General features: G+C 54.8%; 1 protein-coding gene across 4 annotated transcripts in view; it reads right to left on the bottom strand.

The window, feature by feature from the left end:
- Positions 1-10,321: 10,321 nt before the first annotated feature.
- The window catches only part of IQSEC1 (IQ motif and Sec7 domain ArfGEF 1), a 140,165-nt gene continuing 134,448 nt past the window's right edge, over positions 10,322-16,038 (bottom strand). For 3 of the 4 annotated variants that reach the window (XM_061128978.1, XM_061128976.1, XM_061128977.1), the window contains exons 13-14: positions 14,140-14,189; positions 10,322-13,040 (exon numbers count right to left, since the gene is read on the bottom strand). In XM_061128978.1, coding sequence (XP_060984961.1) covers positions 12,519-13,040; positions 14,140-14,189 — 572 coding nt within the window. In that variant the 3' untranslated portion in view covers positions 10,322-12,518. The remainder of the gene's footprint in view (positions 13,041-14,139; positions 14,190-16,038) is intronic. The other variant, XM_061128979.1, reaches the window with a different exon arrangement.

The raw sequence follows: 16,038 nt of genomic DNA, 5'->3' as shown, positions 1-16,038 counted from the left end.
TAAGATCCAACCAAGCCTGTATTGCCCCACTATTATGCTATGAAATGCATGTTAAAATAAAACAAATGCTCTGTTGAAACCACCAGAATTTGCAAAGCAACTGCTGTAATGTAAGAGCCGAATAAGCTTATTAACTCACCGGGGTCTTACCTGTTTGCACAAAGGCCAGCAGAGCCTGAAATCTTATCTGAAGATGGCCAGGTGGCAAAGCCAGCATCTTTAATGCGTGGGAAACACCCTAGAAGATGCAATGCCAGTTCTTGCAAAAGGGACTTATTGCAGACTATTCCTCTTGCAACTTGAACAAATAACTCCCAGGAAACATACTTAGGGAAGCACAGTCCAACACCCTAACACCTGCAGGAGCGGAATCCTAGCCCACCACGAGATCCGGCAGGGTCATTGTCAGGAAGGGCTGCAGTCAGCCTCTGGCCAGAAAACCCTGGGGGCTCTAGCAAAGGCTTCAGGCATCAGCAGTAACATTTCTTTGAAATCAACAACAACAATTTTTGGTAATCATTCAAGTCAGCGACTGTGAGACTGCAAACTGGATAATGGAGCATGATGGGGGGACGTGAGGGTGCGGAAATTCATCTTAAAGGTTCACCCACTGAGCTGGGGAGGTAGAGACAGCTCAGGCCCCAAGTCAGTCTCTGCATTTCAAAGAGCTTTCAATGCTCATTCAGCAGGAGCTGATGAAGAATAAGCTTGGCTTGCCATTAAAGCTCGATATAAACACCCAGCAGTGCTCGCTTGGGCAGCATATATACTAAAATTGGAACGCCTAGCAGGCTACACTGTGACTTCCCAGGTAGAGATGATCAGTGTGTTCTCTGCATCCCTTCCGTATTTCTACACTGCCTGCCTCCGAGAAGGGCCTGGCCTGTAGATTCACACACGGTCCTGAGAATGAAGTGCACAAAATCCTCTCTCTGTTGTAAATGCCAATTACAGGACCATAGACAGTCGGCATTAAGTCAAAAATTACTAATTGATGTGTCTGTTCTCTTTTAAGGAAAAATTGCTCCTCTTAATTGCTTCATAGAACTTGGCGTTCACTTGAATTCATTTTTTCCCCAGTTGTAACTTGTAGGAGAAATAACCAAATGGAACTCACCTAAGGACCTCATTTTGTACTTTTCCGTGTGTGTGCGGGTGCAGTCCTGTCCAACTCTTTGCAACCCCATGGACTGAAGCCCACCAGGCTCCTCTGTCCATGGAATTCTCCAGGCAAGAACACTGGAGTGGGTTGCCATTTCCTTCTCCAGGGGAATCTTCCCCACCCAGGGATCGAACCTGTGTCTCCCGCATTGGCACTGTAGATTTACCACTGAGCCACCGGAGAAGCATTTTCCCCTGTAATGTACTGTAATTAATAGTCTTTGTTTTTTCTTTTTCTCCTGAAGACCCAATATTCTCATTGACTCACCCAATATTCTCCAGACTGTAGTAAGTGCCCAGCACTGCCCTACAAATAGCTCCCCTTCTGGGTGCTGACCGCAGTGGGTTTTCAGGTCTTCTAGTCCAGATCTGGGGTCTGGACTCTAGGTCACAAGAAAAGGATCATTTGGGGTGCCATTTACTAAGATGTACTCCCTAGAATGAAGGATGGTCCCCAAACGTGGATGAGTAAGGACTTCCCTGACTTGGATGCAAAGTCCACTTAAGTGTGTGAATCCAGCTTGTGAGATAAAGCAGCCTTTGGTCACCAACACTTCTTCTGTGGATAGAAGAATGTTTCAGGGAATAAATGCTCACCATACATTCTAGTTGTACTATGTTAGCTCCTCATGGGTGTTAAAGGTAATGAGCTTAGCTTGATTTCCAGACCCGCAAGTTGGGTTTCAAAAAGCAAAGTGAGAAGGAAGACCGTGGGGTAAAGGATGGCTTTCAGACCCAAAGCTGATGCCAAGGTATTTCTCCTTTAAAACCTTTCCCTGGTTATGGCTTTGACGGCCAGTAAGACTACAGGCTCTAAAGGAATACTATTGTGACCGAGAAGGACCCTATGGGGTCCGTGCAGTCCATGAGGTGGGTAGGGAGAGTCACAAAGAGTCAGACACCACCGAGTGACCGAGCAACCACAAAAAGGACCCTATGGGGTCTTTCTAGAACAGGACTCTCCCCCCACATCTTCCGCCTGCCTTTTGTCTGTAGACAAACCTTAGTCAAAGAATACATTTAATCAGAAAGTGAGAAATTGAAGCAAGAAAGGAAGACAGTCAAGCAAGACAAAATAATAATAGTTTAGCCATTAAACAAAGCCAAGGACCTTTAGTTCCTCCTCCAAGGCTATAGAGGGGCTTCCCTGATGGCTCAGCAGGTAAAGAATCTTCCTGCAGTGCAGGAGATGCAGGAGACACTCATTTGATCCCTGGGTCGGGAAGATGCCTTGGAGGAGGAAATGGCAACCCACTCCAGTGTTCTTGCCTGGAGGATCCCATGGACAGAGGAGCCTGGCGGGCTACAGTCCATGGGGTGGCAGAGAGTCAGACACGACTGAGCACATGGCAAGGGCAATAGATGATTTTCTTTCTTTTTTTTTGCAATAGATGATTTTCTGAGCCATGCTCTTTGAGCCTTTCTGCAGATCCTGAAACCCCCAGCAGGTGGGAGAATTTAACTGCCTGCTGCCCACAAGCACGCAGACCGCAGACCGGCTGGAACCAGAAGGCTGATAATGCTAAATCCCGATGACCTCACCCCCAACCAATCAGAAGAATGTCCACAAGCTGACTGCACACCCCACAACCCCCCTCCCTTACCCTGTCTTTATAAACCTTTTCCTGAAAGCCTTGTGGGAGTTCAGGCCTTTTAGGCACTGGCTACCTGGACTCCTTGCTGGGCACCTGCAATAAATGCTGCGTTTTCCTATAATGAGTCGTCATCATTACTGTCTTCAGCCTCAGGGGGCAGCCCTTCTGGGGCTCCAAAGGTGCCCATTCAGTGGCATTTCATCGAATCATTAGAGGTGACAGCCACTGCGTGCCTGGACCTCTAGCACCCCTTTTCCCATGGGAGGCCCTCAAGTCCAGAGCTCCCCACAACCAGCTCCCGATTCCCATCATCAATGTGGGGCTATTTTCTGGTACCTCTACCGGCGCCCATTTTGCATCCATCAGAGTCCAGGGGTCAGAAACCTCAGGGTCATTTGACCAGGGGAGGTTTAATACGAAAGCGTCTGCCTGCAATGTAGGAGACCTGGGTTCGATCCCTGGGTCGGGAAGATGCTCTGGAGAAGGAAATGGCAACCCACTCCAGTATTCTTGCCTGGAGAACCCCATGGACAGAGAAACCTGGTGGGCTACAGTCCACAGGGTCGCAAAGAGTTGGACACGACTGAGCAACTTCACTTCAGTACTAAGGCTGCATACTGTCACCCTGCTTATTTAACTTGTATACAGAGGTCATCATGCGAAATGCCAGGCTGGATGAAGCATAAACTGGAGTCAAGATTGCTGGGAGAAATATCAGCAACCTCAGATGTGCAGATGACACTACTCTAAAGGCAGCAAGTGAAGAGGAACTAGAGAGCCTCTTGATAAAGGTGAAAGAGGGGAGTGAAAACTCAGCATTCAAACATTCAAAAAACTAAGGTCACGGCATCCCGTCCCAACACTTCATGGCAAATAGACGGGGAAAAAATGGAAACACTGACAGGTTTTATTTTCCGGGGCCCCAAAATCAATGCAGACAGTGACTGCAGACACAAAATCAAGACACTTGCTCCTTGGAAGCAAAGCTATGACAAATCCAGACAGCATATTAAAAAGCAGAGACATTACTTTGCTGACAAAGGTCCATACAGTCAAAGTTACGGTTTTCCAGTGGTCATGTATGGATGCGAGAGTTGGACCATAAAGGAGGCCAAGCGCCAAAGAAATGATGCTTTTGAACTGTGGTGCTGGAGAAGACTCCTGAGAGTCCCTTGGACTGCAAGGAGATCCAACCAGTCCATCCCAAAGGAGATCAGTCCTGGGTGTTCACTGGAAGGACTGATGCTGAAGCTGAAGTTCCAATCCTTTGTCCACCTAATGCAAAGAGCTGACTCATTGGAAAAAACCCTGATGCTGGGAAAGAGTGAGGGTAAGAGGAGAAGGGGACGACAGAGGATGAGATGGTTGGATGTCATCACCGACTCAATGGACATGAGTTTGAGCAAACTCAGGGACATAGTGAAGGACAAGGAAGCCCGGTGTGCTGCAGTCCATGGGGTCACAAAGAGTTGGACTGAGTGACTGACCACACTACTATATATAAAGTAGATAATCAACAAGGACCTACTATCAGCACAGGAGCTGATTATTCTGTAATAACCTATTTGGGAAAAGAATCTGAATCAGGTTGTTGTACACTCAAAACAAACACAACAATGAAAACCAACTATGCGTGCGTGCTTAGTCGTGTCCAACTCTCTGTGACCCCGTGGACTGTACCCCGACAGGCTCCTCTGTCCATGGGATTCTCCAGGCAAGAGCACTGGAGTGGATTGCCATTTCCTCCTCCTGGGGATCTTCCCACCTTAGGAATTAAACCTGCGTCTCCTGCATTGCAAGTGGATTCTTTATCTGCTGAGCCACTGGGGAAGCCATACTCCAACTAAAAAATATTAAAAACAGAAAAAAAAAAAAAAAAAAAAAACACCACTACAGGAGAACACAATCCGAAGTTGGTCAAATCTGGGGGCATTGAGGGCCAACTATAAATCACGGCAGGATTAACCCCCACATTGTATAACTGACAACTGTATGTTCGTATATTTAATGCATCGTTAGATGCTTCCTATTGTTTTATTCATATTTTTGTTTTGGTTGTCTGTGGTTTTGTATTTATGCAACTTCTACCAGGTTTAGAAAACACTGCTATATAGTCATGTCATAAAAAAAATTTCTAAGTTTTCCTTCCATTGCTGTGATCTTAAGCAGTGTGAGTAACATTGAAATTATCTGAAATTTGAAGGTTTGGAAGAATTTCTCTAAGAAAGCAGTTGGACCTGGCAGTGGATTATTTTTTTTTTCCTCTAATTCTCTTATGGGAATTTGTGTTTAAAATCTCTGTCTCTCCAGGGGTCAGTTTTGCCTCATTATCAGTTTTATCTAGGTTTTTTCAAATTTATTTCCACGGAGTTGTTCCAGGGAGCATGGCTTTCAATTTCTTCCTTCATTGCAAGAGTTTCTTCCCTCTTGGCACATCTTATTCGGTGTGTTTTCCTTTCTTTTCATGTTGATTTGGTTAGTTACAGGTCCGTCAACTTTGATTCTCTGACAGCACCTTGTTCGAACGGGGCCCTCATCTTAGCTGCCCCTTGCTGTCCTTTGTCACCAGGCCTTCAGGAAACCTGCCTTTTTTAAGGCGCCCCCCTCTCCTCTGGAAGCAGGGTCTCTGCTGCTGCTCTGAGGGTGGTCTGCCCTCACAGGTGGAACCCGAGTTGACGTCACACTGCCTCTGTTCTGGGGGTCCAGGCAGCTCTGCTCGTCCAAGATGTTCACGCCCCCACTGACCACTCCCTGCAATCTGTGATGTTTGCTCTTTCCTGGTTGCGCTGTGGGTCTGGGCTAGAGAGGTTTCATATGTTCTTTTTCTGACCTGTCCTCAGGATGTGAGAAGGGATTCCAATTCCGGTGGCCTCCATGATCCTCTGGCGTTTTTTTATCGTGAATGTTTTCTTTCCTATTAGCCCCACAGCTGGTGACGCCTCCAGAGCCGTGGTCTCCACCTTTCGGGTTTAAGTGGGGCTTCTCCTGTACGGGACACTGGCCACGTTGTGGAGGTATACGGGAGTGTGGTCAGGAGAACAAGAAACTCTGCGAAACTCGGCACGACTATCTTTCAGAGATTCACAGCACACGTCACTTAAATCCCTGAAAATCTTGAAGGGTCAGAATTGGGAGTAGAAACGAGCTCCTTCACGACACACCTGCCCACAGCCGGCCCCGCTTTCTTGCAGACCCACTCTGTGCTGGAAGGTGGGGTGCGTTCCCGAGGCAGGTGAGTGCTGAATTGACTACACCTGACTGGGGACACCTCAGGGGGATGCACGGCCACCCTGGGCCACCAGAGTGGTCTCACTGTCCATCCCAGGAACTCTGCCCTAAAGTCAGAGCCAGGCACCCCACTCCCCCAGGGCCCCCACTTCTTACTGGAGCCACCACATCTCAGAAGCACTACAGTCTCCACCCATCTGTTCCTTATTCACCAAGACAACACGACCTGATGGCAAGCCCGTCAGGGGCCATCCATGTGACGGGCTGGCATGTAAATACAATAGAGCATTGCATCTTCTATAACATCAGGATATGTTAGGGGGAAAAAGGAACGACAACTGGCACACACACAGCTCTGAACTGTACGCTGTGGTACACGACGGAGCTCCACCACTACGGATGTCTGGGAAGCTCAGCACCGACTACCTCTGAGAGACTCACAACACAACATCATCCTTCTAAGAGGCTCTGCAGGGCTGACGGTTTAACTCTGTCTGATCCAGCGTCTCCTAGATGGTTTCCATGGTGCAACTCTTTCTTCACAAGGGGCACTGAGCAACACTTGCAGACTGTTTGGGGCACGCCCCAAAGGTCTGGACCAGGGAACCAAGAAATGTGCCCAAAGAACAGGGCAGAAGGTGGGAGACCAAGCCCTCAGTCCTAACTGCCGTGGGGGGCGGGATCGCGAGTGAGTTCTCCCCATGCTTGTTATGAGTCTGTGCTTCCCAAGTGCTCCAAATATTAAACCATATTTGATGAAGTTAAAACACAATGAGCGAAAGCCTCCAGCCCTCACCCAGACTATTCCTTGAATTAACAAGGGAGCGCAGGACCCAGCCGCTTCCCTAGGTCTCTGACGTCGCCGTGAACCACCGACGTGCATGGTGCATTAAGCTTCCTTCTCTGGGCGTTGGTACTCTTGGGTCATCCAACAAACATCTACGAAAGCCCTGCTTTGTGCCACGTGTGGTTGGGATCACAGTTGTGCAAGGACCTGACCCTGTTGCACTTACAGCAACCAGTGATCACACCCCTGAATAGACAATGATGCAAACGCACCACAGAGCAGGTAGTGGCTGAAACCGGCTGCAGGGAATAGACGCTAACTCAACAAAGGCGCGAGCATCCTCCTACTTTTGGGGAACGGCAGGGGTCACGCTTGCACAGGCCCTGAGACAAGGGGAAGACGGCTTCCCTGGGCATCTGAAGGGCTAGCGCTGCTGGAGTGAAAGGGGACGGCAGGGGTGAAGGGGGGAGGGCTGGGGGACGGACACGCAGTCCGTGTCCAGGAGCTTCTGCAGGTTTGTTTTTAATCCTGAGGCCAGCAGAAAGTCTTTGACGTGCCTTCAAGCAGGCAGCACCTTTAGAAGACCCCTCTGGTGGCAGTGGAGAGGGGTTGAGGGGCCCACCATGGCGGCCAGGGGCCCAGGTATCAGGCTCTAGTCCGGGGAACAAGCCTGAGGGCAGGTGAGCCTCGAAGAGGCACGGGGAGACGTAAGAACTGAGGGAGGTCAAAGTCATGAGGGCACAGACTTGGAGAGTCAGGACGAGGACGGGCGTCCAGAGCGCTTCCTAGCTCTAATCTGCACCCCTCGAGGTGATGCTGTTCACCAATGGGGTGGGGGGGCCCGGGGGGCCCAGCTCTGTCTGCGATCATGGATTTGGTCCTGGACAAAGAGTTTGAGGTGCTACTTACTGGAGGACCCCAGGGAGGTGGGTGTTGAGAGGAGAGGTCTGGGCTGGAGACTCGAATCCAGGGATTTCTCCAGGAAAACGGAGGGCGGACTGTGTGCCGAGAGGAGGAAGGGAGATGGCTTTCTGTGACCCCGAGGCCAGCACTCAAGGCTCCCGGGAGGGGTGTCAGCCAGCAGAGGAGACAGAGGAGGCGTCCCCGCACCGCCCCCCATCACTCCCGAGATGAAGGCGAGAATAGGACCAAGGATGCCACGTGTTCCACCATGGGGCGTGTGAACAGTGTTGAAAGCTGCCAAGAGATCCGGCAAGACGCGAGCTACGGGACACGGCCAGTGAGCAGGAACTGCTCCAGAGGAGCCCCACCGCGTCCTCTGTGTCCCCGGCTCGACTCTCAGGGGCAGGAGCTGCAGAGAGCTGAGAACTCACACACCCTCAGATCAGCCAGTGGTTGTGCCGTGACCCCCGCCCCCTTCCACCCAGCAGCGCGCTTTCAGCTGCATCTCGACCGCAGCGGTCCTGGGCGGAGCGGCCGGAGGCACCCTCTGCCCCGGGAACCCGCCGTCCCGGGGAGACAAACCTGAAACCCCAGCACTGGCTGAGCGGCAGGTGGTGGCGGCTCTGTGCGAGGTGACATCACAGGCTGAAGGACGTCTGCCAACTCCGGGAACCAGCTGCCCTCCCCTGGAGGGCCCCCCAACCCAGGGCCGCCATCCAGCTGCAGAAACCTGGGAACGCCTTCCCGTGGGAATTCCCCTCTCCGTGGAGGGCGGGCCCCCGCCGATCGTGGCCACTGACATGAACCTCTGGTGCTGCTTGCAAATTAGATGAACCGGTTTTACCTCGTTTTGTATGTACTGAAGCTTTCAAGGGGGGTATTCTTTGGAGCCGATCTGGGTTTAAGGAAAAGAGAAACAGTACCAGCCAAGCACATTCTCGTAGAAGCCCCGCTTCCGGGAGAAGAGAATCCACCTTCCTGGCTTCCAGGTCATGTTACCCATCGCATAATGCGGGCTGGGCCTTAGGTGTCTTTCTGCTCACAAGTCAACCCCTTGCCCACCCCCATGCTTCATAGGGTCCATCTCTTCTAACTCAATGAAAGCACAAAATTTTGTTCAAAGCTGCTAGAAATTATAAATACCTTGGGGAATCTTCTACCAGTGCCTACGTTGCGATGAGTACCTTTATCTTAAGCCATCTGTCACCATCCTCAAATTCACGTCTTCCCAGAGGCTGCAGCCCACCGCAGTCAAGACCAGGAATGGGCCACCTCGCCATCCGGGGATTGCTGTGTCCGGCCAACAGGGAAACGGCCAGTCTTCCCAGAAAAAGTGAGAACGCGAGTGATTCAAAGGATTTATTTGCTTTCTCCACATGATCACAGCTAGGTTTTACATCAGTAGAGTCTGTTACTTACAAACAGAATACACAGGGAAACAAAACCACTCCTGTCTCCCCAAAGTTACACGGTGGGTGCTGGGCTTCCCGCGAGCCAGGGGGCCCCTGAGGTCTCAGCGGCCTGCACTCAAGTCCTGGTTCTAATCGTGGGAGACACCTCAGTGGTGAGTGACAGCTCCCCAGAGGAGGCGGTGCTGCCCGAGTGCTCCGCGTGACCACAGGTGGGTCGCACGGACGTCGGGCCCCCGCCCCCACTCCAGCCCCACGCCGACTCATTCTGCAACCTGCTTCCTGGATCGCCGCTGCTGTGTTTAAGATACTTACGGAAGGACTCGTTTTTCAGGCAGGGAGGGCGGTGGTGCTTTACAGCGGACGGTAAGGGGCATGCTTACCTGTGGTGACACGGCTTCGTGCGGAGCCGAGTCACCCGTGTTACCTACGGTCACTTCAGCTCATCTTAAAACCGATAGGCTCCTGTGGCATGCAGTGTGGGATGGAAAAATCATTCTACACCGGACGACTGAGGACGTTTTTAAGTAAGAGGCGCACGTCATATTAGGATGAACTTTATTTTTACATTGTTATACAATCCATTCATAAACTTAAAAAAAAAATACAAATACATGACTTCGTTGTCCCAGAAAAGATGTTGGGTGATGGTACCAGCTTGCTTCCTCTAAGGGTCTCCTGCTGAGATAATCTGTGAGCAAAACGCCCCACGTGCGTCCTGACAGTGAGAAAGGAGGACAGGCAGCCTGGCAACGCCCCGCCTCCGCCTCTTCTGCGGGCAGGTGGACCCTGAGGCGGTCTGGGGTCCCGGAGAGCGGTCCCAGGCAAGCTGCCTGGGACCACCAGCTCATCAGGAACGTTTGCTTCCCCACGAGATTGGGGCAGGCCGGCCCCAGCCTCCTCCACGGGACTGTGCCTTCTGGGAACACTCATCCCGTGATATGTTTGTCCCCGAAACGCACACGCTGGTGAAACCTCACTGACTGGAACCCAGCCAGCAGAAAGCTGGACGCGCCCAGGCCTGTGGACCCAAGAGGTCGCAGGTGGGGGTTCTGAGTGGCCCACAGAGAGGGTGCGCTGTGCCCCAGCTCTGCCCTGCTAGCTTCTGGGCCCACAGTGATGGCCCTGTGGAAAGGGCAGCCTGGTGCCAGCCAGCGTGCCTGCATCTTTTCTGGAACAACCTGGAGTTTACAGTTAGATCCTACGATTGGTACAGACGGTGAAGAAAAGCCGACATATTTAATATGTTACCACTTTACTTCAACTATTTGTCAACAGTAACACTGAGAGAGTTTTGCAAATACACAATACACAGTGTGGCCTCACACGCCTGATGCCGGAGGACATGCAGTACAAATCGACTGTTTCCGGTCACGATGACGCCCTTGAAACTGCAAGACAGGACGCCTTGGGGGGCCGGGCTCTGCGGGGTGACCAGGAGTTTCGGGGTCCGCGGAACTGGGGAGCCTCCCCCCACCTCCCCAGCCCAGCCTGGACCAGAACAGACACACCGTGCGTCCCATCTCTCTGAGCGGATGCCTGAGGGAGGAGGACCACATGGACGGGAAGATAAAGGCGGGCAGGTTAAAGTCACACTTCTTTCAAAAAAGAAACAGAAAAAAAAAAAAAAAAAAAGGCTCAACTCTAGATTGCTGTATTTGCTCTCTGTGGAGATTAACAAAGTGCTTGGTTTGCAGAATTGCTGGTTTGGAGACCTGGATGATGCGGGGTGGGGGTGGGGGTGGGGTGGGGCGGGGGTGGGCAGAGTCCCGGCCGAGGCCAGGGCGGGCTCCCCGGGGCTGTCCCGCCGCAGTCCAGGGCCCCGCGCCCATGCAGTCCCGCGCCAGCTTCGCCCTTCCTGCGGGGGCTCCCGCCCGGGGGCGGTCCTCCGGTCCGCGGCCTAGGAGCACAGCACGGGCGGCTGCAGTGGCTCGAAGGGCTGAAACTACAAAGGACGGCCCGTGGGTGACGCAGGCCCGGGGGAGCGGACGGGGCCCCCCCACACGGAAGCGACAGAGCACCGCGGGAGAGCCGGGCGCGCGGGGCCGGGCGCTCCTCTCGCGGCGGGCTCAGACGGGCCCGGAGACGCAACACGGGGGCGCGAGCACACGGCCACATGGAATCACGATGGTCACGGCCACCACTCAGAAAACACAACGGGAAGCACACACACCGCCCCGGGGCGCTACACGCTAAGAGCAGCAGCCTTCGGTTCTCCGGGGCATCCGCCTGCTGCGGCTGGAGACAGGATGAGGGGGCCATGGTGCTGGGGAGACGAGCATGAGTTGGTCGCTTTCATGTGGGAGATGGAACACCTCTCTGCCGGGTGTGGGGCGCCCGCGGAGGGCTCTGAATGAGTGTGCAGTAAACCAGATGCATACGAAAGAAATATGGATCATGGAAATTCACAGTTATTGCAGCCATTTAAAGTGTCTAAGAGTCTGGGTAACCAACAGTCCGGGACAACCAGTTCTGAACTTGTGGTCCCGAGTTGCTACGGTAGAGTTTACTGCATTTTTAAAATCTATTTGCTTACCTGAAATAACAGAGCAGTTATAATACTGATTACTTATGATAGTCATCTGTTAATAAAATAAGGATTTATACAAAGCAATATCGGACTCTGAAAACAGTTAGATGCTATGTTACTTGGCACGGTTAGTAGTGATTGCGGTAAGGATTTCAGCCAGTCCTGGGGGTGGGGCGTCTCTTCTTACGAAAATATGGAAGTATCTGAGTTTGTCCCTAGCATTTAAATTTTTGGTCTAATCTCTCACACGTTTGTCTAAGGTTCGGTCTTCCTATCAGGTAAGTGGGGCTCCTTGTAAAGTCTCTATTGCTAATTTTGTGGACTGAAACATTTGCCTTTCACACACAAATACTACCTATACAGTATATATATATATATATGTATATATGTATTTATATATTTATATATTTATATTATATAAAGTTTACTTACGTATTTTCATCAACCATATCAGGTCTACTTAATTTTTGCCCATTGTCAATAAAAGAGCAATAATGCAGCAAGTTTTGGGTTATGTGTTTGGTTCTGTCTGGTTGTGTGTGTCATCTCTTCGTTTCCTAGGCTGGGTCATCACCCCCAGGTACAATGAGGGAGCAGAGAGCTGGGACCTGGGTGGGGATGGGGACCGGGGCTTGGTTCAACATCTACTCGGCCGGCGGCACCGTTTCCGGGCTGGTGGTGGCCGAGGCCCACCTCTGGGGCTGAGGGGCGCCCCCGCCAACTCAAACTGGGGGCTGTGTTCCCTGTGACTGGAGCCCCGGGGCTCGGGGGCTCCGTCCAGGCCGGGGGGCGGAGGGAGGTGCAAACAGGAGGTGCCCTGGGTCTGGTCTGGGGCTGCCGCCCCTGGGCGCGCCTGTGTGGTGTGCACGTGTTCCGGGGGGGGCCGGGACCCCCACCCAGGCTGTCTACACAATTGTGCTGATGCCGCTGGGCTTGGCCTTGCTGCTGGTGGGGGGCGGCGGGGCGGGGGGCTGCCCGTGGTGGTGCACAGCGTGGCCCGCGTGGCCCGCGGGCAGCGGCGGGTGGCCGTGCGCGTGGACCCCGTAGGCGGGGTGCCCCCCGTGGGGGCCGTGGTGGTACTGGTGTGCGTGCTGGACGTGCTGGGGGGGGTGGTAGTGATGGTGATGGTGGTAGGGGGGCGGGCTCTGCTGCAGGACGCAGTACTGGCCGTGGTGCCCGTGCACCGGGCCCGCGAGGGGGCCCTCCACAGGCCCCTGGGGGTGGCTGGCCACGGGGTGAGGCGGGTGGGGGGGCGGCTGGGGCGGTGCTGGGGGCAGGTGGGCCTGGGGAGGGGGCTTCCCTCTCTTACTCCCAAAGAGGGAGCCCAGGAGGGAGGAGGAGTTGGGCATGGCCTGGTGTGGGCGAGATGGGCAGTCTCGTGTTGATGTAGCTCTCCGGCGCATGTGAGGACTGCTAATGATGGACCCCTAAAAAGGAAATTCATAGAAACCAAAATTAAAAGAGCTTAGAGCACTTACGGCAGAATGATTCTTTAAAAAAAAAAAATGTTAAAAAGTTTCACCCACTGACTGCTAAGCCTTAGTTCAACGTGCTGGCCGCAGAGGCCAGGCCCCGTGAGGCTAGACTCAGGGGCCATCTCCAGACACTTCCGTGCAGGTCAGCTGGAGGGGGGTGGCGGCCCACAAGGGGGCCCTGGGGGAGAGACACGTGGGGGCAACGCAGCCCAGCTGAGCACTCTGCCTCGGGGGTGGCCCCGCCTTCACCCTGTGTCTGCGGGTGTCAGCAGCGTGTGCGGGGCGGGGCGGGGCGGAGAGGGGCCTGCTCCCCCAACACGCTGCCCTGAGCCCTCCTGGGTCCTCTCCGTGTCCGAGGGTGTGTGCTCTGCCTGGTGGGGGGAGGGGGGTGCTGAAGGCTGCAGGAGGGGCTGGGGGAGCCTCCCCCTGCGGGCGGGCACCGCCTAGGCGTCTCACTGCGGCTACCTAACGCCAACCAAACACGGGAAGAGAGGACAGAGAGGCCTGCAAGCTGAGCGGAGATGAGAACAGGAATGTCGAGATGGCTGGAGGATGAATGGAACCTCATGAAATCCACACTGAACTCCTCTCTCTCCCGGCTCTCCGCCCCCGAGCTGGCTGAGCAATTCCGAGGCGCCCTGACTGCAGACACACAGCAATCGAACCTCCAGGAAGGAGAAGCGATGGGGATGGCGGAGCGTGGAAGCCCGAGAGGGCGGGACCGACAGCGAGGGGGCGGGGCCGCGGGGAGTGCGGGGAGCCGGGGCGTTAACCATGCTTAGGGGCCGCGGGGCGGGGGTTAAGCGGAGACTAAACGTGACATACAGACCCGGACCCGCCCCCACTGTTCCAGCCCCCACAAGCGGTGAGGGGCGCGGGCGCGTCTAGGCGGGCGGCATGCACGTGCCAGGCAGGCGGGGTGGATCTGGCCTCTGTGGAGGAGGGAAGGAGGAGCAAAAAAAAAAAAAAAAGAAAAGAAAAAAAAAAGACGAGGCAAAAACCGAGGGCGGGAGGCGACACACGACAGCCAGCCGGACGGGCTCCTACTTACTTCCACATTGCTCTCTAGCGATCCCGCACTGCTGCGACGCCCTCGCTTCCCTGCCCAGAACATGCAATACCAGAGGTTAGACGCGACACGGCCCGCGCTGCCACCCACGGCCCGGCGGAGCCGGGGGCAGGGCGCTGACGACTTAAAAAGACAACGGGGTTCTTAAAAATAAAAAAAAAAAAAAGAAAAACAAAGACAAAAAGACCAAAAAAAAAAAAAAAAATCTTTTCCAACCAGCTGAACTTTATCCCCCTCTCGTGGACCGGAAGCCTGAGGGCTGGGTGCCGGGGAGGGTGGGGGGGGGGTGGGAACCCTCGGCCATCCGCCCGACGGGGCGGCGCCTCCAGCAGCTGAAACGAGCCAAGCGTGGTCCTGCACTGCCCTTGGGTGGATTTCACGGACGTACGCACAGGCGCACACACACTGCCTGCTGCCCGCAGGGCCTGGGGGCTCTCAGGAGACGAGTTCCAGGTCCCCTCTGGGGCCGTGTTCGCCTTGTGCAGTGTCTGGCTGGGGGCATGGGTGGGCCTGCAGACCAGCTCTCCCCTCTGTGAGCGCCAGCCCCCCAGGACGCCACACGCCTTCCAGGCCGTGAGCCCTCACTGACAACGCCTCCGAGTGCCCCGCACATGGCGCGGGGCAGGTGGGCAATCCGCGTTGGCCATGCCCGAGGAGGCTGAGTCTTCCTCTTGGTTCTGGAGGCCGGGAGCCCGCCCCATCCTCCACACGACTTCTCCGGGGGTTCCTGCAGGACACCGAGGCTGTCGGGGACGATGATGCTCCAGCTTGAGGGCTCGGCCGGGTCCAGCCTCCAGCCAGCTCTTGGGGGCAGAGAAGGGACTCCAGATGTTCTTCTGGCTTCCACAAGCCCCACTGCTCGGGACAGGTGTCCTCTGTCCACGCCAGGAGGAGATGGAGGCTCTGACTGACGGACTGAGTGACTTCGTTTCCATGGCGAGCAGTTTACACTGCGTCCGCCTGTCCACGTGAGGCGGGAGACCTTGGCCACGCTGCCTCCGAGCTGGACCAGCCCAGGCGCCCAGAAGATGGAAGGGGCGGCCTCGTGCCATGGTTTGGCCCACGCCCCGACCTGTGCTGGGCGGACAGGGTGTGTCTGGACCCTTTGGGTTAAAACGGTGGCAGCTGCATGTGCCCACAACAGCAGGCTGAGGGGGTGTCCAGGGCCTGGGTCTTCACCTGCTGACCCCCAAACTTGAGTCCAGCTGGGAGCCTGGGGTCCCCTGAAGGTGGTGCTGGGCCCCGGCCCCAGAGCCCAAAGGACTGGGCTGCACAGTGGATGCGGATGCTGAGGACCACGGACACTGGCCCTCGTCCCCAGCTGAAGGAGACCTGTCCCTCCTCATTTTTGAGCAGCTGTGAGACGAGGGGCGACCTCCCCTTCCTGCCTTGTCTCAGCGCAGCAGCACAGGGGCATGGGCAGAAATAGAGTCCCCAGCCTCCGGAGGGGGGCTCTGCAGGGGGAGGGGTGACCCCCTCCAGCACCTTGCTGACTCTCCGCCTCCGTGTCCCCATCTATGAACCAGGCCGGCCCTGCTTTGCCCTCCAGCCAGCCTGCTTCTCCCACCAGGACTGGGCCAGGCCCGGGCTTGGTGTGGGGGCACCAAAGGCTGCCCCCTGGAGCTAAACAGAACTCCTCCTGCCCACCACGGTGGGCCAAGACTCAGGAGGGCTCTTACTCGGACGTCCAGGAGGGAATCTGGCTTTCTTAGAGCTCATCTCTTCGACTTCGCAGGTCAACAGGAGATACGGGATGTCCCTGCGCTTGTCTGCGCTCCAGTCCCGGGCACGCCCGTGGACACCTGCCCCCTGGAGACCGCGTGCAGGCGTGTGCACACCCACACCCCATCTACTGATGGAGGGGGAGGGGCCGGGACTGCG

Source organism: Dama dama, chromosome 24, assembly GCF_033118175.1.
Source record: "Dama dama isolate Ldn47 chromosome 24, ASM3311817v1, whole genome shotgun sequence".
NCBI lineage: Eukaryota > Metazoa > Chordata > Mammalia > Artiodactyla > Cervidae > Dama > Dama dama.
The sequence above is the reverse complement of the archived record's forward strand: the minus strand, read 5'-3'. Positions and strand labels throughout refer to the sequence as shown.